Source organism: Marmota flaviventris, chromosome 3 (genome assembly GCF_047511675.1).
Source record: "Marmota flaviventris isolate mMarFla1 chromosome 3, mMarFla1.hap1, whole genome shotgun sequence".
NCBI lineage: Eukaryota > Metazoa > Chordata > Mammalia > Rodentia > Sciuridae > Marmota > Marmota flaviventris.
Window position 1 is genome coordinate 176,791,241 of NC_092500.1, and position 24,930 is coordinate 176,816,170.

Here is a 24,930-nt window from a genome sequence, read left to right on the forward strand (position 1 = left end):
CATAGCACCTTTGGTAGTAAGACCATTTTGACAATATTAATTCTTCCTGTCCAAGAACATGAGAGATCTTTCCATCTTCTAATGTCTCCTTCAATTACTTTCTTTAATGTTCTGTAGTTTTATTGTAGCTATCTTTCATCTCTTTTGTGAGATTGATTCCTATGGATCAGGTGTCTCACAAAAGCTCATGTGATGAGACAAGGCAAGGCAGTTTAGAGGTGAAATGATTGGGTTTTGAGCACCTTAACCTAACCAGAGCATGAATTCCCTGATAGGAATTAACTTGGTGGGAATTATAGGCAGGTAGGGAATGGCTGGAGGGGGTGGGTCCCTGGGGGCATGCCTTTTTGTCAGTGGAAAGAAAAGTGCACGCGTGTGTGTTCATCCTCCCTCCCTCCCTCCCCGCTCCCCTTCCTGATGTGATGTCCCCAGCTATTTCCTCCACTACACTTTTCCTGCTTGATATCCTTGTGCCCCAGGAAGGAGCCGGCTGCCTGTGGACTGAGACCCTCTGAAACCTCTGAAAACAAAAAAACCTAATTGCTCTAGTCAGGTCTTTTGGTCATAGTGGTGAAAAAGATGACTAAAACAATTCCACAGTTTTTTTTTTTTTTTTTAGGTTATTGTGAATGGGATAGTTTTTTAAACTTCTTTTTTCAGCAGATTCATTAATGAAATATGGTAATACAATTGATTTATGAGTGTTGATCTTATATCCTGCTACTCTGCTGAATTCATTTATCAGTTCTAGAAGCCGTCTGGTGGAGTTTTTTTGAGTCTTCTTAATATAGGATCTTGTCATCATCAGAGATAATTTGAGATCTTATTTTCCTATTTATAGCCCTTTAATTTTCTCCTCTTCCCTGATTGCTCTGGCTAGAGTTTCAAGGACTGTGTTGAGTAGGACTAGTGAGAGTGGGCATGCTTATCTTGTTTTTACAGAAAATACTTTCAAGTTTTCTCCATTCATTGTGATGTTGGCCTTGGGTTTGACATGTATAGCTTTTACAAGGGTGAGGCAAGTTCCTTCCAACCCTAGGTTTTCTATTGTTTCAAAGATTAATGGGTGCTATACTTTGTCAGATGTTTTTCTGCATCTAATAATTATGAGATTCCTGACCTTAACTCTATTTAGTGGTGGATTATATTTGTTTATTTGCATATGTTAAACCAAACTTTTATCCCTGGAATGAAACCCACCTGATTAAGATGCACTATTATTTTAATGTTTTTTTTTTTGTGTGTAAAATTTGCCAACATTGTCTTAAAAATTTTTGCATCTATATTCATCAAGGATATTGTTCTGACGTCTTTTTTAATGTGTCTTTGTCTGGTTTTGTTATTAGTATGGCTTACATGTAAGGTGTCCCCCAAAAGCTCATGTGTGAGACAATGCAAGAAGGTTTAGTGGTGAAATGATTGGGTTATGAGAGTCTTAACCCAAACACTGAATTAATCCTAAAACAGGAATTAACTGAGTGGTAACTGTAGGCTGGTAGGCTGTGGCTGGAGGAGGTGGGTCCCTGGCAGTGTGCCTTTGAGGTTTAGATTTCATCCTTGATGAATGGAGCTCTGCTCCTTTGTGTGAAGTCTTGAGCCACTTCCCTCCACCACACTCTTCCACCCTGATATTCTGCTCCACCACAAGTCCCAAGGAATGGAGCTGGCTGTCTATGGATTGAGACTCTTGGACCCATAAATCCCCAAATAAATTTTTCTCCTAAAATTGTCTTGTGGGGTCTTTTTGTCACAGGAGTTAAATAGCTCACTAAAACAAGCATCAGTGTGACATTGGCTTCATAGAATGAATTTGGCAGTGATCCCTACTTTTCTGTCTCATGGAATAATTTGAAGAATGTTGATATTAATTCTTCTTTAAAAGTCAGGTACAACTCAGTTGAGAATCCATCTGGTCTTGGGTTTTTCTTTGCTGGAAAGCTTTTGATACTTGCTTCAATTTCATTACTTCTTATTGATCTGTTTAGCTTTCCATATCCTCATGGTTTAATTTGGATAGGTCATATGTCTCTAGAAACTTGTCAGTATTTTCAAAATTTTCTAGCTTATTGGACTATAAATTTTCAGAATAGTTTCTGATGATCCTCTAGATTTTAGTAATATCCATCTGAGATTTCCTTTTTTGCCTTGAATTTTGTTAATTTGAATGTTTTCTCTAATTCTTTTGGTTAATTTGGCTAAAGGTTTATCAATCTTATTTATCCTTTCAAAATACTAACTCCCTGTTTCTTTTATCTTTTGTATTTTTTAATCTAAATTTTATTGATTTTGGCTCTAATTTTAATTAATTTCTGTCTTCTATTGATTTAGGTATTGGTTTGTTCTTCTTTTACTGGGGCCTTGAGATAGACTATTAGATTATTTATTTGTTATCTTTCTATTCTTCTGATGTATGAACCAAGTTCTGTAAATTTTCCTCTTAGAATTACCTGCATATTGTTGTAGATATTTTAATATGTGGTATCACTTGTCTCATTTACTTCTCAGAATTTTTAATTTCTCCTCTGATTTCTTCTGCTATCCATTTATCATTCAAATGTTTATTTTTTTTAATTTCCAGGTTTTAGAGTGGTTTCTTTTTTTTAATCGTACTGATTTCTAGTTTCATTCCATTATAATCTGATAGAACTCAAGGTATTATTTCATTTTTTGGTATTTGTTATGATATGCTTTGTGAACAAAATACAATCTATTTTAGAAAATGTTCCATGTGGTGCTATGAAGAAAGTGAATTCAGTTATTGATGGATAAAATCTTCTATAGATGTCTGTTAGGTCAATACTACTAATTATGGTTTTTTTTTTTAAATTCTGAAGAATTTTTACTTCGTTTATGTCCAGATGATCTATCTAGTAGAGAGAATGGTGGGTAAAGTCACCCAGAATTATTGTATTGTGTTCTATTTGATTCTTAATATTGAGAAGGATTTGTCTTATGTGTGTAGATCTATCATTTAGGGGGCATAAACATTACAATCATCATATCTTATTGTTGTATGATTCCCTTCAGCATATGTAGTGAATTTTTTTGTCTTCTGCTTACTTTTGGCTTGAAGTCCACTCCCTCTGCTATAAGAATAGCCACCCTTGCTTCCTTACAAGTACCATTTGCGTGTTATGTCTTTTCCTGTCCTTTCACCTTCTGTCTATGAATGTCTTTGCCTGTGAGGTGGATTTCCTGCAAACAGCTATTGTTAGGTCTTGTCTTTTAATCTAGTTTGCCAACCTAAGTCTTTTGATTGAAGAGTACAAATACCAATTACATACAAACCAAGATTCAACAAGAAATTTTTCACCTAGGTATGGTTTACTGTAGATAACTCCAATGTCAACTTTGCCTATCTTCTATATGTATATTTCCTTAACTTGATTGATAGTTGTTACCTAATAGCCAACACTGTACCTTCATCCATTTTGAATGTATTTTTTCTAATAAAGCATTACTTGGAGTCAACACATCCATCTTTGTTTGCCTAGCTCTATGTAGTCTCTTCTTGCTCTTCTTATCCCCTGTCTTCTTACATTGTCTTCTGTTACCTCAAATACCTATCATTCATCTATTTTTTTCTTTCTATTATGGTGTGGATTTTTCTTTTCTTTCTTTCTTTTTCTTGTCTTTTTTACCAAATTTTTCTTCTTCCCCTCTTTTAGCCTTCATTTAATAATATAGCAATTTTACTAAATTTAATATATATTTTTAACCTATTCCAGAACTTCACCACACCTTTATACCTGGATTAAAGGAACTAGGGAGAACAATATCAAGAAACTTTGCATTTGCATTTTTTTAGGTGGAATAGTATGAGGCTTGGCTCTGAAATGATTATAATAAATAGGGCTCAGTGGAATCTCTCAAAGTGGTGCTGATATTGGGATCAGCAGAGGTCACACATTGAGTTAAAGTATCAATATCTGTATCTGCCCAACCAGATTTCTTAAGATATACAGCTCACAAAGTAGCCCTTGCTTAAAAGAAGAAATGATGACTCTCCTAGAAGATGGGTAAACATACAAACAACATGAAAAGGCAAGGGAGCAATCCACAAATAGCCCATAGTGCTTCAACGTCTGACTCCATTAAATACACAGTGGAGGAAATGTCAGAGAAAAAATTTAGAAAGTTTATAATTAAAATGTTATATGAATGAAAAGAAGGTATAATGATTGAAATTAGAAATAAAATATATAAAGTGAAAGGTCAATAAAGAGATAAAAATTCTGAAGAAGAACCAAACAGAAATCCTGGAAATGAAAGACTCAATAAACCAAGTTAAAAATTCAATGGAAGGCATCATTAATAGATTAGACCATTTTGAAGATAGATTTACAGGCCTTAAAGAGAAAGCATATAATATTGAATGTACAAATCAAACATAAGAAGAAGATGCTAAGATACCATGAACAGAATATTCAAGAAATTTGGGATAATATCAAGAGGCCACACTTAAGAATCATTGGAATAGATGAGGATGCTGAAATCAAGCTCAATGGATGCACAACCTTTTCAGTGAAATAATGTCAGAAAATTGTCCAAACCTTAAGAATGAAGTGGGAATTCAAATACAAGAGGCATATAGGACTCTAAATATACAAAATCACAATAGATCCCCTCTAAGACATATGATCATGAAAATGCCCAACATACAGAATAAGGAGAGAATTTCAAAGATGCAAGAGAAAAGCAGCTGGTCACATTTAGGGGCAGACCCATCCAGATTTCAGTTGATTTCTCACGGCAGACCCTATAACCAGGAGGGCTGGGAATAATAAATACCAAGCTCTGAATGAAAATAGATGCTAGCCAAGAATAACATGTCCAGCAAAATTAAGCTTCAGAACTGAAGATGAAATAGAAAAACTTCCATGATAAGCAGAAGCTAAAAGACTTTATATCCAGAAATCCCACACTACAAAACATGCTCAATTAAATATCTCATGAAGAAGAAATGGAAAATAAAATGAAAACCAGCATACGGGTGAATTACACCAGAGTAATCAAGTCCAACTTAAATATTAGAAACACATCAAAATGCAATAAAATAAACAGCACCTCTCTATAATAACACTGAACATATACCTTGATAATCTCTTTAAAAATTAAGTGTGTGTTTAAAAGACAAAATGTTCTGAATTTTGTGACTCTTCTTCAAAATAAAACATGATAAAATACAAGGAGAGTTGAACAATTTGGGGGATTATATAATTCAATCCATAAATGAAGCAATTGAATACAAGCAATTCTAAACTCTGCTGTTTTAAAGTACCCTCTGATGGACATTGTTGTGAATGTTCCCAGGAAAACAACGCAGGTGCTCTATTAAGTGAAGGAATGTGGACAATCACAGTTTCTCAGGGTGGATCATTTTCACATTGTTCTTCTCTTAAGAATAAAAAATACTGAAAGTTTGTAAATTCCCCTCTTGCTCTTGCTTCCCTCTGTTAGTCCCATAAAATACACAGACAATGGACTCAGACTCATCTTTAAAGATGTGGCCTTTGAGACACATGGCATTTAGGTGATTTGTCAGGTTATGTGACAGGATTAAAAGGGATGATATTGTACATTTGGGACCAGGCTCTTTTGCTTATGCCAAAAAAGAAATAAGTGCAAGCCCCATACTCTTTTGAACTCACGGGATCACCCAAACAAGGAGGCTCAGGTGAGGAGGACAAGATTAAAGAACAGTGACCCAATGCTCCAACACTGCGTCCCAGAGGCAGTGGGCAGAGGAGTGGCGGGCCGTCTCAGACCTGGTCCTGGCCCTGCTGGGGCTAGTCTGGGCTGAGGGTGCCATGCTCTACCGCCACAGCTGCAGGTACCTGTCACCCTGCTCCTCACTGATGGTCGCTCTGTCTGGGCCACTCCCTCATCTTTTCAACTGCCATCTTCTTCTCGAGATCCTTTCTGTGAATTTCCTCCTTTGTGGAGTTTTTCTCCAGCGGGACTTTGAAAACAGGAAAAAAGCCATCAACATTAATACGGTCAATTGCTTTTCTTTTTCTTTGACTTTAAAAATCTCACTTTTCAGGAGAGAGGAAAGAAATGGCAGATAATCAGCTTTTACTCTATTGAATCAGAAAGAAAAAAAAAATAAAAGTGTCAATAGAACATCTGTAACTGCAGTGAGGATCAGAAGTCTGTGCACCACCTCAGTCTTCTGTAACTGTGGTCCGTGAATTTCATCAGATCATTGCTAAAAACGGCATTTCCTGTTAGGTGTGTTGATGTCCTGACTTAGGGCCCCAGGCTCTTCCTCTGCTGGGCGGGATGAGGCCCAGGACTCTGCTGGCATGGATGTGCGCATGCGCCATTTGCGTTGGGGACCCTGGAGCAGTGGGGAGGAGGAAGTGGCCTCCAGAGTGGGGGACAGCAGTGGGAGCCCCTTGGGCTCCAGCTCTGCTCATTTTTGTTGACTAAAGTTAACCAGCTGCACTGAGGCCCCAGCGCAATCCAGAGGGTGCCCAGGTCCACAGACACACTCCGCCCTCCCAGAGCACTGGCCTCCTTCTGAAAAACCAATCAACAAAAACCTGGACTCAGAGATGGAAATGGTCAGAGGGAAGGGGACAGGAGCTGGCAGGAGCCCAGGAGGCAGCACAGAGGGAAGGGGAGGAGGGCATCCCTCTCCCCAGGGCTCCCCTCCCCTCCTTTCCCCTTCCCCTTTTAAAAACAAGTCTCCCCTCTCCACTCTTCTGCACATGTCTAGATGTGTTTGGTACAAAACCTGGGACGTCAAGATGCTTGTTTAAACTCGAGAACAACTCCAGGGACCAGGCACGGGGGCCCGCTTCATCTGCACCGCTCAAGGGTGTATCCCGCACAGCTGCCCATCCATCCACACACACGCACTTGCTAAACTTTAAGTCACTGAATGAACATGTGAATAAAGGAGTGAGCAACTTCTATTTTTATCTAAAAATTTTTGCGACATAGCAAATATAGAAAACTCTGCAATCACTGTACCTAAATTGAGAGCAATCTGCCCAAACACGCTGGCGAATGGTAATGATGGGTGGAATCTGCCATCCCTGTGGAACAGAGGTGTGGTGGCATAAGGTGAGCTGTGCCCTTCTTGCTTTAACTCTGCCGCAACTCCTGAGAGATGCGATCTGGCTGCATCTTTGGCCTGGCATTGACTTCCCAGGCTCTCCCGTTTCCTTTCTTGCTCTGTGTCCCATTTTTAGGGGTGGGTAGGAAGGCTGTGGCTGTTAATGTCCTGAGGACAAAGCATGTGTGTGATCCCCAAGTCTCACCTGCTAATGGTTTTATTTTCTCTTTTCCAGTGAAAAAAGCAATTGAATTGAAGTCAAGAGGAGTCAAGATGCTACCCAGCAAGGACAGCAGCCATAAAAACTCTGTGTGTAAGTTCCCTTTCTTTCTCTATGAGGATGGGGACATCAGTTAAAGGGGGGCATGGAGACGAGAATGGAGCCGGTAATAAGTAACTTGCAAATGCTTTCCCCACTACATCTCCTCCAACTCTTCTACCTTCAGCATTGTTCTTGGGAGATGGAACAGTACTTGGTCTTGTTGGGGAAGAATGACCAATGGTTCCCCTTCCTAAAGGCATCTCAGAAGTGTCCTCCCTACACCCCACGCACATCGCCACCCTCTGAGGCTAGTCTCCCAGAGTCTCCTGAGCTTCACCCTGGCAGAGGTGCTGCTGCCCGTCCTCTTCCAGCAACCCCACACCCTGGACTGCTCTTTGGCAAATGGGAGTTGGGTCTCGTCCCTCTCCTACTGAGATGCTCTTGACCATCCACTGCCTGGAGTGTTGAAGAATTTGGGGGCAGTGCTTTTTCCTTCCAAAGAGCAAACCAGAGCTGAAGATGGCCTCCTGCCCGTCCAGGAGCACATGCCCACACCAGCAGGCATGTGGTGGAGCCTCCTCCACTGTCCCCCTTGCCCAGAAGTCCTGGGGACCACCTCTGTTGCTGCTGTGCATTTGCTCCTTTCTCGGGGTGCCACCATCTCTCATGGTGGCTGCAGACTCATCCTCTGCAGCCCTTTCTGTCTTCTCCAGGATGCTCTGTGGAGAGGGAGACAGATTATTTATAATAACTATGAAAATCCCTTTTATGATTGAAAGCCCTGCAGAAATGATCTCAGTTCAATGTAAGTCACATATCAAATGAAGCCCTTCTATTAAATCAATACCAGGTCCTATATCAGGTCAACTGGCTATCAGAGTGATCTGTTGGCATGACATTTAGGGAGTTTATTTATGGGAATAACTCTTCTGTCCTTATCTGGACATGCATTGGCAAATACATAAATTACACATGTGGTATTAGAAAGTGCTTCGTGCCGTCTCCAAACAGCATTGAAGTATTTTTGTCAGACATTAGCATTAATCAGTAAGTAAATGGCAAGCCATCTAAGACCAGCAGTGTAATCAATGGGAACATGTTACTTCTGTTTCTTAGAGGAAAAGATGGAAGTTCTGAACCAGAGAACCAAGGGGGCAGTAGCTGTGGAAGTTCCCATCTGATTCACGTCCAAGTTCACCCCTAATAACATTGAAACGGTATCCGTTTTGCGAGGGTGGTCATGCAGATGGACCAACGTACTTGTAAACTGTTCTGATCTGTGAAGTGCTGGGCTCCCTGCAAATCCTACCCTTGAGGAGCCTTTCCACCCCTGTGTAGAGAGAAGACTGTCCGTGGTAGGTCAACCCAGGGTGTAAAGGCAGAGAAGGAATGCGGACACTTGGCCTCACTGTCCTGTGTCCCTAACTGACTGTGGGAGGGGCCCTGTCAGGATGTGTCCCTGCAGGGGTGAGCCTTGAGTCAGACCTGAGGGGCCCCTTCTGCCCTCAGCTCCTGTGAATTCCTTGGCATCTTCTGAAGGCTCTTACTTGTAGTGGCACAGCCTGCGTCGATTTCCCTGGCTGATCTCATGATCTAGTCACTTACCCACAGGCGGTGCAGAGTCTCTGCCTTCAGCGTGGGCCGTGTCCTTGGTCATGTCCTTCAGTGAGCCTCACTCTCTGGCCTTCACCCTCTGGAGTTGACATCCGAGCACACACACCTCTTGCACAAGTTGCACGTTGGTTCCTCCAGCTGCGGGTTTGGTGAGGACATGGCCAGACATTGCTAAGAACGCCTTGCACAGGTCTCGGGCCACTGTGGGCTTCTGTCCCATCTCCCTCTGCTCTTCTCTCCTAGAATTTTTCATTCCCTTGGCATGACGTCTTCGGTCTGTGCGTGTGGCCCTGTCCCTCTTAGGGGCCTCCTCAGAGGGAGGCCAGCCATGGCCCTCCCCCTGTGGAGTGTGAGTCTGTGCCTCGGGATGAGCCACCCAGTGCTCACCTGATAGACCCCTGGCATGGCTGGACCACAGATGACCAGCTCGGGAAGCAGAGCTGTGGATGGGACGGGCTGCTGGGGGCCCTCCTGGTGGCATGGCGGTGTGGTTCTTCAGCCTTCTCCTGGGCACCGTGCCCTGCCCGTAGCCCTCACCACGAGAATGGCCGGGCCGATGCTGTGCCTCCTAACTTAGGACATAAACACACGGTGGGAGGATGGACAAGAACACCGGCTGACACTCCTGAGCACGAGGTCTCTCCCCTGTACAGTTGAAGACAGATGCCTTCCCAGGGTCAGGATGGACCTGCTGTCCTCAGCCTGAGTTGGGATGCAGTGCTGGTCACCACTGTTCACGTTAAGCAGGACAGGATGGTTATTCTGCTCATTAATGTAAAGCTGCATTAAAACTGGGGAAGTTTAGCAATAAGATGTTGTCCCATATGCTCCTGGGGACAATAACAACAGGACCTTATAGAATAAATGCCCCAGCATTCTCTTATGTTCAACCACTAGCAGTTTATGTATCTGCCCTTTGTTTCTGAGGGCTGTCAATGTTTTCTACCTTGAAAACAATACCTGAGGCATAATAATATTCACTCCGAGTTTCCACACAGACCTCCTGTTAATGAAGGGCCATCCATCATACACTGTCTTTCATAATGGCACTCGGTGGTTCCATTGGCCTCTGGCTTTTCCCTGGCTCAGACATAATTATGTGGAAGGACAAATTTTAAAACCTGTCGTGGTTTTTAGAACCTGCTTCAAAGTGAAGTCTCCACTAGCTCATGCACTTAAGGACGTGATTGCACTGTGCAGTGTCTGGTTATCCTCTTAAGGTGGCATCACGGGCTCGCCCACTTCTAAAGTGCACCTGGGTCATGCTGCATGTTTCCACCGATCACTGTATTTCTTGTCTCAGTTTTCTTATATTTTGGAGTCACTGAAGAACAGGTAAAATACTAGTGGGCAGTACTCTCTTTTTACGGAAATTATAATGTGCTTCAAAAAACAGGGCTTCCCCTCTGCCTGGCAGTGTTCCTGGCCCCCTGGCTGCCTGCATGCTCACGCTTAGCTCCTGACTTCCGGCCAGGGCAGCTTCCTCCCCTCTTCACAGGCACACTGCAGACGACCCCAGTCGTGCTTACCCTTTGGAAAGCTGTGTGCCTGGGGTCCACTTCCAGAGTGGATGGGGCAGAGTGGGTTTACGTCCTGGGCTTCACAGCCGGCCTCTGTCCTCTCCTGTTCGCCTGCCTGCCCAGGGATTTTTTAGCAGGGATCTCTGGCACTCTGACGGGTCTTGAAGAAAGGCTGCTGCTCCCCACGGTTCAGTGCCCAGGGCTCTCTCTAGCATACAGCCGGCCTGCCCTCTCCCAGGTGTGTCCAAAGCCAGCCACTGACTCTACCCGGATCACCACCAAACCTCACTTGCTGTTGCAGCGACCACCCCACCTCTGCAGACTGTCTGTACCCAGAAGAGAGGGGTCTGGGTAAACTGCCAGGGAGCCTCCTCATGCCGCTGCTCCAGACCAGAGCCTCCCACCTCCCACAGCCTCTCCGTTGCCCCTCCTCTGCCCACAGGCTGTGGGGCTGTGGTGCAGGCCTGGGGCGCTCTTTCCTCCCCTGGGAGCCCCACCCCGATTCCCTCAGAGGGCCCCTCAGAGCGTGCCCCCTTGGCCTCCGGTGCCCTGGGGGCCTCTCTGGGTATCTTCCCTGAGTCTCACTGCCACCTGCCCAGGGCTTCCGCCTCCCGCTGTGCTCCATGTTCTGATGCTCAGGGACCCTACCTGGCGTGTGTCCTGGGGGGCGTGGCACACACGCGGACCTCTCCACTGCCGTGTAAGTCCACCCTGTTCTGCCCTCTGCTGGCCGCCAGGGTGCACAGCAGGTGTTGAGTAAGTGAATTTTTGTGTATGGGGTGCTCTCCACCTGTGGCCGTGGGACGATGAGGATGCTCAGGTTGTGCGCGTGAGGTCTCATTCACACGGCCACCGTCATGTGTTGAGGAAAGTCCAGGAGCTAGCAGGTCAATGGCCCTTCGCTGGAGGAAAGACTGTCTGTTGGGCCTCAGAGCCCTAGAAGTACGTGTTGGAGTAATGGAGGTGTTTGTTCCTGGGGAGTGCTTTCTTCAGAGAGCAGCATTTGTTGAAGGTTGAGTCAAACTAGAAATTCATTCTTTCATATTTTCAGGGGAAAACCAAACGCAGGAATCCACAGAGACCAGATGCCAAGCAGTCAGAGTTGCCAGGCCTCACGGGCACCCCTGAAGCCGGAGCACTGGGGGCCCCTGCTAGACATGTGCTGAGCCCTGGGTTGTGGGTCTTGTGCCTGCTGTGGGCATCATGAGATTCTGTGAAGGACATGGTGATTGCACAGTTCACAGGGCAGTAGGTACAGTGGTGGGGTCACCGTGCCCTCCTCCTGGGAGGCACCCCAGGACCCAGGAAATGAACTGCTCTGTGTGGGTTTCCTCACCGGTGCTGACAGTCGGTAATACAGGCTCATTGCCAGCCGCACCCTGTGCTCTTGTGGGTCAGAAGACATCCATAGGAAGCTCACTGTGCTCTACACCACTGCTGCAGGAGTCTGCCTGGCACTGAGTCAATGACAGGGGCCTGCCTGTGCTTAGAAAGGTCCCTTGCAGAACCCCAGGTGGCTGGCCAGTGCTTCCCCAGTGGTGCCCGTGGACAGTGGATGCAGAAGGGGCTGGAGTGCAGCCGTTCACAGCCCCGATGATTGGCTACATAGGGCTTCCATGTCCCGCTACCAGGGAGTGGGAGTCATTCCACATCCCCTGATCTTAGCTGGGAGTGGTGCTGTGTGGAGTTTATGCTCTGAGACTTCATTCGGGAAATCATTCCCCACTGACGTTTTCATCAGGCCATAATTTCCCAGGTAACCTGATGTATTGTTGTTCTGTTATTCCTCATGTGAGCAATCTCCAACAATTAACATGATTTGCTTCACCCATCTAAAACAAATCACATTTTGTTTCATAATGATATTGTTAAAGATCCTAGGCTTGTTATTAAGTGGCCAGGGATGCCTCTAATCATCAGGGTTCCTTTTTAAAGGACATTACTGCTATCTTCGTCCTGCGTGACTTATTCGAATGGTAGTAGATTAGCGTGATTTGTCATCCTGCTTCAGAGAAAGGCTTGCCTGCCATTGCTTGGGCCAGATTCCCAGCACTGAGTGCCCCAGAACCATTGTGTAGCAGATTTCCACAGCAAGGAAAATAATTGTTACACTACCCTCTAACAGTTGTACAAAAGTTCAATAAAACAAGAGGGATAATTATCCAATCTCCTTTGCTCTGCAAAATATAATAACAGGGAGCTTTGCAGTTGTTACAGACCCTTGTTTTCTTAACAAAGATCCATGCCCATGCAGCACTGGCATGCTAGATTGGGTCTGTTGCTTCATAAATCAGGAGGAGAATTATGCAGTTGCTAAAGAGGCTTCTGCCACTGCAGGAAGATTTTGCTGAGGAGAGAGCTGCTGTCAGGACACACTGGGGAGAGAGCAGCCTCCCTCTAAACTGAAGCAGAGCTGAGGGTCCACCCAGGGTCCAGCACGCCATTGACTAAATGATTCTAAAAACAAGCGGGAGAAAAGGATCTGTTAAGATATGTCAAACAAGACACAGCCCAATTGGTCCCAGATGGTTAGATTGACTTGCAACCCTGGTAGAAGTACATTGCTCTTTAAATGTCTTCAGCGTGCAGTCCTAGGACGGAGCTGACCAAGGGGAACAACTCACTGTGCACTTTTTGGTTTCAAGTAACGGGCGGGGAAGAACCCAGGGATCATGCAGACCTGGAAGAGCTTGGTGGATCTCGCATTTCCAGGACTTACTTGTTCGAAGCTCGATGTGCCACCTGAGTCTTCATTAGGTACTATAAAATAATCTAATCTCCCACATATTCAGTGGGAAACACTGGGAATCTCCGGAAGACGGAGGATTATGGTCTTGGGGTGTCAATGCAATCCAAGCATTCCAGAAGCCCTCAGAGGAGGGAACTGCTCTGTTTGGGTAATTAAATCATCTTATATGAATCACATTTTTATTAGTGAGTAACTTCAATCAGAAGCAGTAAAGACTAATATAATTAATCATTGAGCCCCTTTATCAATTAAATTAAATCTTTTCATTTTATATACAAAGAAACTAAGATAAATTAATTAGCCTGAATATTAATATAGATAAAAGCATTGGATTTAAACAATCAAGAAATACTGATCAAGGAAACTTGAGAAAAAAAATGCACATTTCTTAAGCCCCATCATATACTTAGATCACATGATAAAGTTGTAAAGAGGAAATGGAAACGTTTGACCAAAGGTGATCAGGCAGATTATCTGTAGTTGATTTTAAGGGCAGAGTGCGTCCCATGATATGGAAAACACAGGGCAGGCATAGATTGAGGACAGGGTCTCGGGAAGTTCTTGCCGTCCGGGTCCTGCTGGGACTAAGCCAGCCTTCAGGTGCTGGGCTGGAGAAGCAGCACCCGCCAACCACAGGTGACCCGCTCAAAGACAGTGACCTGTCCTGTGCATTTTAAATGATGACCAAACTCTTGGTTTCACTTTTCATTTTGAAATTGTTACTGGTTCCCAGGGATTTGCAAAAAAGTTTCAGGGAACCCTTGTGACTTTTACCCAGTTTCCCTGGTGGCCCCAACTTGTATAATGACAAAACAGATCAAAGTTGAAAAGTTGACATTGGAACCATCTGCACAGATTTCTAAGGTCTATGCTCACTTTTAAGATTTGTACTCACTCTGTATGTGTGTGTGTGTGTGTGTGTGTGTGTGTGAGTGTGTTTAACTGCAGCTGCACCATATGCACAGACTCCTGTGACCTCCGCTGCAGACAAGACCCTGGGCTCCATCCCTAGGGCCCCCTGATGCAGTCCTCTTTATAGACACATTCCTCATCCATCAGCGGTGACCACGAATCCATTCTCCATCTGTATTTTTTTATGACTTCAAGGATGACGTATAAATAGAATCATGTAGTATGTGATTTGGGGGATTGGCTCTGTCACTCAGTGTGACTCCTTTGAGGTCCATCTGAGTCTTTCTATGCATCCAAACCTCCCTCCTTTGGCTGGGCTGATGCCATGGGCCATGGTTTGTTTAATCATTGACCCAGTGGCTGATGTTGGGATTGGCTGCAGTTTGGGGGTGATTATGAATAAATCTGCTATAAACATTTATGTACAAGATTTTGTGTCTTCATTTCTCCTAGATAGATGCCTAGGAGTTTCATTGCTGGTTCATATGATAATTGCATGTTTAATTTTGTAAGTAATTACCAAACTGGTTTCCAAGAGGATGTACCGTTTTACATTTCAACCAGTAAGGTAGGCATAATCTAGTTTCTCAACATCCTCACCATCAGTTGGTGTTATCACAATTGTTTTTCCATTTTGGTTGTTTTGATAGGTGGGTAGTAGGTGATGGTCTTAATCTGCATTTTCTTAATGACTCATGAGGACCTCATGTGCTAACTTGCATGCATTTATCTTCCCAGTGAAAGGTTTATTCACATATTTTGAGCATTTTCTATTTTGATTTTTTTCTTGTTGATTTTTTTCACATCTATGAAGGGTCTTTTGAAGAAAGAACCTCTTATTTAGTTGATAGATTTCAATCTTAAAGCACACACACACACATACACACACACAGCTTCTGGCTTCTCTTAGAAGGAGCAGGATTTACCAACACAGGGCCCACAGTCACACATGGCATCAGAAGGGATGGATGGAAGAAGAGCATGGTGGCCACAGGGCCAGGACCCGGGCCTATGGGACAGCAGTTGTTTCCACTCACAGCCCCAATGCTGCAGTGGATAGGGCTGCTGAAACTAAGTCAATCTGTTTCCATGGAGCTCAAATAAATGGTGTTAATCCAGAAACAAGAGGATTTGAACTGTAACCTCTGAAGTGTAACTCAGATGATGAGGAGCAAAGGAAAGATCTTTTACACATTCCTACTCATATTTTTCAGTATCCTTGATCTTTAATTTCTAGTTTGGTCCTGTATGTGGGGACTAAGGCAGACAGCTCACTTTCCCTTACTGACTTTGTTGTTTTATCTGCAAAATGGAACAGTCCTGATAAAAGTCATCATGGATATATAATGATGATTTTAATTTTTAAAAGTGCTCACTTTTTTAAACATTCTGTTCAAATTAGTTATCATACTAATTGGATTAAACTAGATCATTTAGTTACAGTGATTATTTATTTTGTTTGCTCATATCCCTGGAGTTCAATGCATTTACGTGATTTTCACAAAGAAAAAAACAAATAGAAGTGCTCAGTGGTAGAAGAAAAACAAGTCTTCTTTTACGATATGTGAAATTATGTGACAAGTCAAAGAGATCAGCTAAGATTAGCACATTGAATAATTAGTGAAGTGCTTTGGAGATGGAAAATACCAGGTTTTATAAGCACTACATATTACAATTATTAGAATTCTTCTAAGGAGTTCAATTTTCTTGTTTAAATTGCCTATTTCATAGATTGAACTGTCAATTTGAAAAGCACATAAAATAACATAACTGTATGATATTCAAATAAGATACTTTTATTGTATATCTTGGAAAATCATAGCTTTAAGTAAAAATTCAAGTTGAGTAACATGTTACATCCCCACTGAGAAATCCTCACAGCTTGTTCATGCAAAGGGATGCAGTCAGGTCTTGTGCAATTCTCTGTTGTCCTCTGCCATTGGGAACAATGATCTTGGATTTTTAATCACACTTTTTTGGAAGAGCTAATTTGTGCTTAATTTTTTAAATGATTGAAAATAATTAAAAGATACTAAATGCACTAGGTGAATATATATTGGATAAAAAAATACATAAGTAATTTTTACAATGTTACAAAAAGTACCATTGTAAGTCAAAGAAGTGTTTGCTGATCAATCTCTCACCTAAATCCAGTGTATTATGTGTTGAATACATGCAGAAAGGGGTTTGGCTATCATCAACCAAACTGCCATTTGTCTTAGTTTTAGCCACAATTTACTAGCATCCATCAGAAAATTATCTATTCATTTTTGACCTAACTTTACTTTGCATTACATGCTCCTTACTTTACAATCCTATATTTAAACTAAGTGCTGTTCAATGAACACTCCCATTTCTATTTTTACTCCCCTTTGCAATGCAAATGACAAACTAAAATCTCTTCTCTTGATGATCTTTGTAAAGTATATGAAAAAATTTCTTGAGTACTTTCATTTATCAAAATAATAATTTTCTTTTATCTGCTTGAAAACCAGTGAACAAATATTCTATGTTCATTCTCTTCTGTATCTGTGATAAACCTAATTATTTTAAGATAAAACTAGGTTTGTACTTCTCATGATTTTTGCATTAATATTCAATCTAGGGAGAGGATTAATTGGAGTGCAATTTATTAAAGTGAGGCTTAGCGTACAGGAAAATTTGAGCAATTCCTTTTATTTTTTTGTTATTCAGCATTTCTTAAGGGAAGTTAAGTATTTTTGGTTAAAGACATCAATTTGCAAATTCTTCATGAGAGCACCACAGTTTTAATTGGATTAATACCCTTGCTCACGTTTCAGGACTACAGATTTCCCTGTGTCTATAAGGTAAATGGTTTCTGCTTGCGTTTTGCTCCCCGACCCCTGTTCTTCATTTATTTAATTAATGGACTTTATTTCAAGAGTAGTTTTAAGCTCACAGTGTAGAGTGGAGGGTGCAGGGAGTTCCGGAAGGCACGTCTCCTCTAGTGCACACCACCTACCCACGGTCAATGTGCCCACCTAAGCAGTACCTTTGCCACAGCTGATGAACCTTCATTGACACATCCTCATGGTCCAAGTCTACACTTTGTATTAGGATTCACTTTGGGTCTCACACATTCTGTGGCTTTGGATGAATGTCTGCTGACCTGCGTCCACCATCACAGTGTCCTACAGAGTTGCTTCAATGTCCTGAAGTCCTCTGCTCTGCCTCTTCTTCCCTTGCTCCCTGGAGTCCTGGTCTTTCACTTCTCCAGGGTTTGGGCTGTTCTAGAACGTCATGTGGCTGGGAGATTGTCTTCTTTTGCTTAGCAATGGACATTCACATTTCCTCCGTCTTACGTGGCATTACAGCCTGTCTTGGTTTTGATTGCTAAATAGTCCTCCACTGTCCAGATGTGGTAGCACCCCCGTCTCCCCATCGGTTCACCTACCAAGAGGCATCTTCATTGCTTCCGAGTTTGGGCAGTTATGAGTAAAGCTGCTCCTGTATCTCCATGTACAGGTTTTTTATGTACACATAAATTTTCAACTCCTGTGGAATGACTGCTGCATTACATGGCAAGTGGATGTTGTGAGAAACTGTTCCAGAGTGGCTGTGTGTTCTGCACACCCTAGAGGGCGAGGCAGCCTGCTGCTGCACACAGATCCAGGATCTGGCGTCGGGGTCTGGATTTGGGCCAGGCTAAAGGGTGGTGGCATCTCACGGGTATTTAAATTGCCGATGCCCTTGTGGTGTGTGCTGTTGGGCATCTTTCCGTTTGCCTGAGGACTGTCTGTGTGTCATCTCTGGCAAGTGAAGGTCCAGGTCTTTTGCCCATTTTTAGTTATATTCTTCTTCACTACTGAGTCTTGAAACTTCTTTGCCTGGTTTTGATAACAGATACGTGTTTTTCAAATATTTTCTTCTTTTCCTTGGCTTATATTCTCATTCTCTTTACTATGTCTGTTGCAGAATTGGTTTTTAACTTAACTAAGTCCAGCTTGTCATTTTTTTTATGTGGATTATATCTTAGTTGCTTTATCTGAAAGGTCATTACCAAATCCAGGGCCATGAAGCTTTTCTGTGATGTTTTTTTTTTAGAAGTTTTATATTTTATGTTTAGGTCTGTGATCAATTCTGATTTGATTTTTGTGAAGGGTGTGAGGTCTCTGTTTACATTTTCCTCCTCCTCTTCCTCCTTCTCCTCCTCCTTTTCAAGAGATATTGAGTTGTTCAGCACCATTTCTGAAAAACAAAACAACAAAACAAAACCTTTGTTCTCCCCATTAACTTGGCTCTTTGACTTTGCCAAATGTGGTTGGTTCTGTCATTGGGCCTTTTTCTTGGCTCTGCTTTGTGTTCATTGTTCTGTTTTCTTTTTCTCCCAGAAGCCACTCGGCATTGGTTGATCTCTTCAGCTTTACAGTGGTCTCCACTCTTGTAGCACAGCAGAATCTGTGTCGGGTGAATTTTAACCAAGAAAATTTTAAACGTAAAGAATTTTAGATTGAAGACAAAGGAGAAACTGAGAATTCTGGAGAGATCTTGTAGGAGGCCTCTGAATTTCCGTTCACTGGAAAATCTAGGGACTACGTATTTTCTCCAAGAGTCTTTTTTCAACATGTTATTGTGTCAATAATGGTTATGAATGCTTGTGAACATTTATTAAGCACATACATTGTAACAAAATTCTATGGACATTATAGGAAGTATTTTTATAGATCTTCCAAATGGAATCACTAGCCCCATTTTTATTAGGAAATAAAGGCATTTGGATTGGATGATCTGCTGTGGCTCACGTAGCAGATCTGGTGCCTAGGGTCTGAAAGCAGAGGTTGGAGATGGAGCTCTGTGTTCACATGCTTAGCATGTACGAGGCCCTGGGTTCAATGCCCAGCACACAAAAACACAAATAAGAGCTATCTGAATGCAAAGCGCCCCTGTATAGTGCATTATTCCTTTATAAGCATCACTGGTGAATAAACTTCTTCTTGGTATTTACAAGAGTTAAGACATTTAAAATGGATGCTTTACAGCTCTATTGTTTTCAGTTTCAAAATAAACAATATCCACGCTTTCGGATAAAACTGCACTCTTGAGTACAATCACTTAATTATGAAACAAGTACTTATCATGCCCAAGTTGTGCCAGGTACACATGCATTTCTTATCTGTCTAAATACGAGGTCTCACAGTCACTTCTAGGCAGATTCACAGACCAGACATTCATTGATCCCCTCTAGTGACCTCCCTTAACAATAGAAAGCATTGACTCAGCAAGTATGGAAATACACTGGGTGTTTTAGTCAGCTTTCTCGCTGCTGTGATGGAAAGATCTAACCAGAACAATTTTAGGGAAGAAAGGTTTAATTGAGAGCTCATGGTTCCAGAGGCCTGGGTGCATAGAAGGCTGGCTCCATTTGTTGGGACTCAAGGTGAGGCTGGACATCAAGGCATGAGAGAATGTCAAAGGGAAGTGGCTCACGTCCTAATCAGAGAGCAGAGACGGTGAATCTCCACTTGTCAGATACAAACATTACCCCAAAGCCTTGCACCCAGTTCCCACCTCCTGCAGCCAGCCGCACCCTGCCCACCCTCAGCTACCACCCAGGTAATCCCTACCAGAGGATTAATTCACTGGCTGTGTGTAGACTCTCACAGCCCCATCATTTCTCCTAGGAGCCTTCTTGCATCGCCTGCACCTGTGAGCTTCTGGGGGACCCCTCATCTAAACCATAACACTGGGCGATATCAGAATCCTCAGACTCAAAAGGAAGAAGCCTTAAAATTCAGATAAGCGATGGAGATGAGTAGAAAGGGAAAGCAAGGGCACAGGTCTGGACGGGCATTTGTTCTGCTGCTCTTGGGCCCCTTGGGACAGCTCAGGAAGGTTGCCAGAGGGGGGCTCTCTCCTGAGAAGGCCAACATTTCCAGGCCGGACTTTGCCATGACAGAAGGCTCTGCAGGTTTGGGTAGCTGGCTCAGTGGGCCACCAGCCCTCAGTGGAGTGGCAGGCTCAGCATGGGTTTTCAGAGCCACCATTGAAAACAGAACTCAAAGGTGGCTGGGGGCTTCAGAGGGACACCTGAGACAGCAAGCAGTTGACTGAAACTGGAAGAGAAACAGCGTGTCCACGGGGAGTACCCCCGAGACGGAAGGAGGACGCTGAGCCCAGCTAGTTGGCCATTGTGGACAGATTTCATCATGTCATCTCTTTCCCAACAGTGGCCCTCCTTCCGTAACGTATTTTGAAGGTCAACTTACAGTCCACACGTAGAAATGGGTTGAAGGTCCCTCCAGCCATGGTTTGCCTGGTCTCCATGGACAGGGCAGCAGAGGAACAGCCTGCCCCTGTCAACTGAGCAGGTGGATTTTGACCATCCTTCATACAACATCAGAGCACTGTAGGGTCCATTTGGCGACTCCGTTTTTGGTTGTGTACAGATACTAAGGCAGACATAACCCTGACAGCCCGAGGAGGACTCCATGGCCCCCAGGACTTTCTGTGCCTCCTTTAGAGGAGCGAGTGGGAGGGGAGCTGCCCAGGGCGCGGTGCTCCTGTTGGCACACTTGGGTATCATTCTCCATCTGATGGCAGACGCGGGATATGCTATATGCAATTCCCCTTTTGTCCTCCTCATTATTTGTTTTGACTATGAGCTTTACTTGTTTTATTGAAGTTACGTTTAACCTATACAGATAGCTTTATTGGGGTACAATTCACTTACCCTACAGTTTACCCATTCAAGCAGTACCATTTAGCAGTTTCAGTGTTTTCCCAGATCAGTGCCAAGCCATGACTCTAAGTCCATAAGATTTCCCTATTCTGACATTACATACAGCAAGGGGTGGGCCAGAGTGTTCTCAGCAGCATGTGCCCGGTGTGTGACAGTCTCCACGGTCCAAGTAGGTCTGGGTCCTACTTCTCATCTGCAATCATACAGAACACCAGTCCAGCAACAGGAGCCTGGGGACAGGAGAAAATGAGGATACCTTGTCACTGTAGGGAAATCAGTCTGCCCACGGGCAGCCGGGAGGAGATGGAGCCCAGTGTTTTGGAGGCATCAATCTGTAGTATCTTTCCCATTGCATGGAGTTGGGCAGAGAAAGGGAGAGAAGCAGATATGAATTTTAATATCTTTTTTTTTTTGGCGGGTGGTGAGTACTGGGGATTGATCTCAGGCACTCAATACTATTTTGTATTTATTTAGCGACAGGGTCTCTGCTGCTTAGCACCTCACTTTTTCAGAGGCTGTCTTTAAACTCGTGATCCTCCTGCCTCAGCCTCCCAAGCCACTCAAATTACAAGTGTACGCCACTGCACCTGGCAATTTCAAAGATCTTACTAAATTATAACAGATTTTTCATGATTAAATATGCATTCCTTTGCTGCAAATCTTGGAATCATTCTAGGGGCTTTAATAAATAATCAATTTATTAATTAACTTTTGTTATGCTGGGGATGGATTTCTTGGTCTAAGCATACTAGACAAGACTCTACCACTGAGCTGCATTTTCCCAGCCTCACCAAAGACTTTTAATAGTTGCTTTTGTTTTGTTTTGAAATATTTTTAATCAATTTTACCAATTCAAGGGACTGTGAAGCTGCTAAAATGTAATACGAGGGGTCTCTCTGGGAATCATTGAGTTCCACTGCTCGCATTTTTAAGAGTGGAACTCAGTGTGACGTGTTCACACGTGTTCATAGCAAGCTGGGTGATATCACTCAGCTGCTCCTCCCACTTCCCATCCTTCCTCCCTCTTCTACTTTCATGAGATCCCCCATTTTTTAATTACTCATTTTCATTTTGGTCTAATTTCTTTATATGAGAGAAAACATATGAAGACTTCCTGAGTCTGGCTTATTTCATTTAGCAAGATGTTCTCTATTTCCATCCATTTACCATTAAATGCCACAATTTCATTCTTCTTAATGACTGAGTGATACTTCATTGTGTATATATACCATATTTCTTTATCTGCTCATCTGTTGAAGGACACCTACATTGGTTCCACAGCTTGGCTATTATGATTGTGCTGCTATAACATTGATGTAGCTGTGTCACTCTATTATGCTGATTCTAATTTTGTAGATGCGTACCAAGGAGTGGGATAGCTGGGTCATATGGTGGTTCTGTTCCTGGTTTTCTGAAGACTCTCTAAACTATTTTCCAGAATGGTTGTGTTATCATTGAGGTGTCCATCTGGGGTCCAGGTCCTTGTTGTTCCAAACAAAGAATTGAGCAAGACACGGACAAGTAACAGGGAAAATAAAGGTTTGTTGAACATGAAGGTAGTACTCTGTAGGGTAGAGTGGAGTGGTGGAGTGGTCCGAGACAGAGAGAGAGAGAGACTCAAGCCCAGTGTCTAGAAAGCAGTGTCTTATATGCTAAGCTCTGAGGCATTCTCTTCCTTATATGGACCTGATTAAAGACCTTATCCTACCTGCCCTGTTGGGTACCTTATGATAGCTGATGAGGACATTCTCCAAATTTCCCCCATTGGTTCCTTTAGAACCTAATCAGAATACTGTTCACTTTACCCCTTTTGGTCATTTTAGCAGACTAAGCCTGTGGTGGGGGTTATTGTGGTGATAGGTCCTCGAGGTGTGAGTTGTCATGGCAGTGGGACATGACTCCTCTCCCTGTCCTGTCCTCCAGGGGCATCTTTTTGTGCCCTGCCTCCGCCATCTTGGAGGTCCTGAACTCCTGCCTAATGGTTGCACTAGTTTGCTGCCCTCCAACAACCTGACTGTACCATTTTCCCACATCCTCCCAGCGTTTGTTCATAGCTTTATCCAGCTACAACTCATGGACCACCCAACCCGCCCACTTAGAGTGCACACTCCGTGGTGTCAGTAGAGTCCCACCTCAGGGCAACCATCAGCAGAACATTTGGGGCACCTCAGAAGGAAACCTGTGACTTCAGCCCCTGCCCCACCTGAGGTGTGGCCCATTCCCTGTCTCTATAGACTTTCCTACTCCAGGTGACCACAGGTGGCCTTTGTGGCTGGCTACTGTCACTTCACAGAAAGCTCTGAAATGAGCTCTTGGTGAGGCCCCACTGCCTGCCTTCCCCCTTTGCTCCTGCCCAGGGCCGTCCGCCTTGCTGTGCTGTGGCTTCCAGTGGGCGGCCCCCGCGTGGGTATGGGAAAGACTCTCCTTCCTGGGGGTCCCAGCATAGTACAGGCAAAACTCTGCCTCACCCTCTTGGGTGCTGGCCAACCTGATGGATGAACGGGAGGGAAAACACACCTCTATCAGCACGAGCTCCAGAGCCCAGGAGCCTAAAAGGGCAGGGAGATCCGAAGAGCACTTGGAGTCTGTCACTTATAATCAAAACCCGACAAAGATCCGTGAGCTGCGTGAGGAGCAGGCGTGTGCACATGGGCTGGGGCTGGGGCCCTCGGTCAGAGGGAGAAGGAGCTGGGAAGATAAGGCTCGTTGGAGGAGGTTTGTTGGCAGATTTCCTGGGCCTCCATGTCCTGCACTGAGGATAAGCCTTACCAGCTCCTCCAGGTACAGACAAGGTGTCCTGCACATGGGGATTTTATCCCATTTTTAAGAAAAGAATGGCATCCGCATGCTCTTCCTGCAGCTGTTGTTATCAAAGGCCTTTATCAGCATATTTGGGGTTGCATGCTCTTAACCAGCAGGCACAGTGACTCCCTTGCTCCAGCAAGGAAGCCCACTTCAAGGCCGTGGTGTCCGCTCCCCCTGCTGCCTCTCAAGGAGAGGGCTTGGGCAGTGCTTTTGAGCTGGCCTTGCAAAGCCCATTATCCATGGAGCCAGCCACTCTAACAGGGCCACACTCTGACTTGACAGAAACAGCCCAGGCTTCACTTCAAATGGTAATTTGATGTGGCTTAGTGAGAGTCTAGGAATGTGTGCAGTGGAAAAGACAGTTAGGCTGCTGAGTCACTAAACTCAACTGCATTGGGTACAATCAGCCCTGAGGCCACTTTGTTTTGTGTCACTACTTTTGGTATGTGCCAAGAACAATGGTTTCACTTTTGCAATTTGGGATCAGATCTTAACAATAATGTAAGTGTTGCTGAAACATGACATCAGAGGGATCACTCCCCAATCCACCCACGCACTTCTATAAGGAACCCAGCAAATTGGTTTGTAATGAGTGGAGAGTGCTGCCCCTTGAAGTGAGCAAGTGGTCCTGTGGCGGAGCTCTCCGTCTCAGCTCCTCAGGGCCACAGTCAACTTGCTGGCCACACTTTGTTCCAAAGGCCCTTTGTCAGTCAGTGCTTCTGTGTTCTCCTCCTTGCTGCACAATGGCAGCAGAGACTTTGGAACTGCAGTAAGCTGTGTAAGCCTGGTGAACGTGGAAGGTGCTCTGGTGGGGATGCTGGGGCTGGCAGGGTGACCCACAGCTGTCCGAAGGGGCAAGCAGGTGGTGCTGCAGCAGTGCCCGAGGATGTTTTTTTTGGTTTAAAATAACTTTCATAAAGTGCTAAAACGCCCCCCTTTTGAAGGAGCACGGACAGGTCACCCATCAGCCCCAGGGGAAAGGTGGGTTCTCACTCTGAATCCCCCACAGGAAGAGTCTCACACAGTTTGGTGTAATTGCTTTAGAAGGAAGTGGCAGTGGTGCCAAGTGCCACCCAGAATAAACAGCTCCCTCGTGACTCTCTGAAGAAGAGAAGGAGAACAAAGGAAAGAACTGTCTTAAAGGCTCCATCCCTCTTCCAGGTCCACAGGCCGTCCTGGGATCACTAAAGATGTGATTAACTATTGACAGACGCTTTGGAGACAGCACAGAGCTGGTGCAGATGGCCAGCAGCTCACCCCCTACACTTGTGGTCCCCCAGCACCTCCACGCTTCTCTGGTCA

At 44.1% G+C, this 24,930-nt stretch overlaps 1 protein-coding gene across 1 annotated transcript in view; it reads left to right on the top strand.

Annotated features, from left to right (window-relative positions):
- Csmd1 (CUB and Sushi multiple domains 1) overlaps positions 1–24,930 on the top strand; it is a 1,338,703-nt gene that overhangs the window by 776,594 nt on the left and 537,179 nt on the right. The window contains exon 7 of the mRNA XM_071609340.1: positions 7,302–7,379. Coding sequence (XP_071465441.1) covers positions 7,302–7,379 — 78 coding nt within the window. The remainder of the gene's footprint in view (positions 1–7,301; positions 7,380–24,930) is intronic.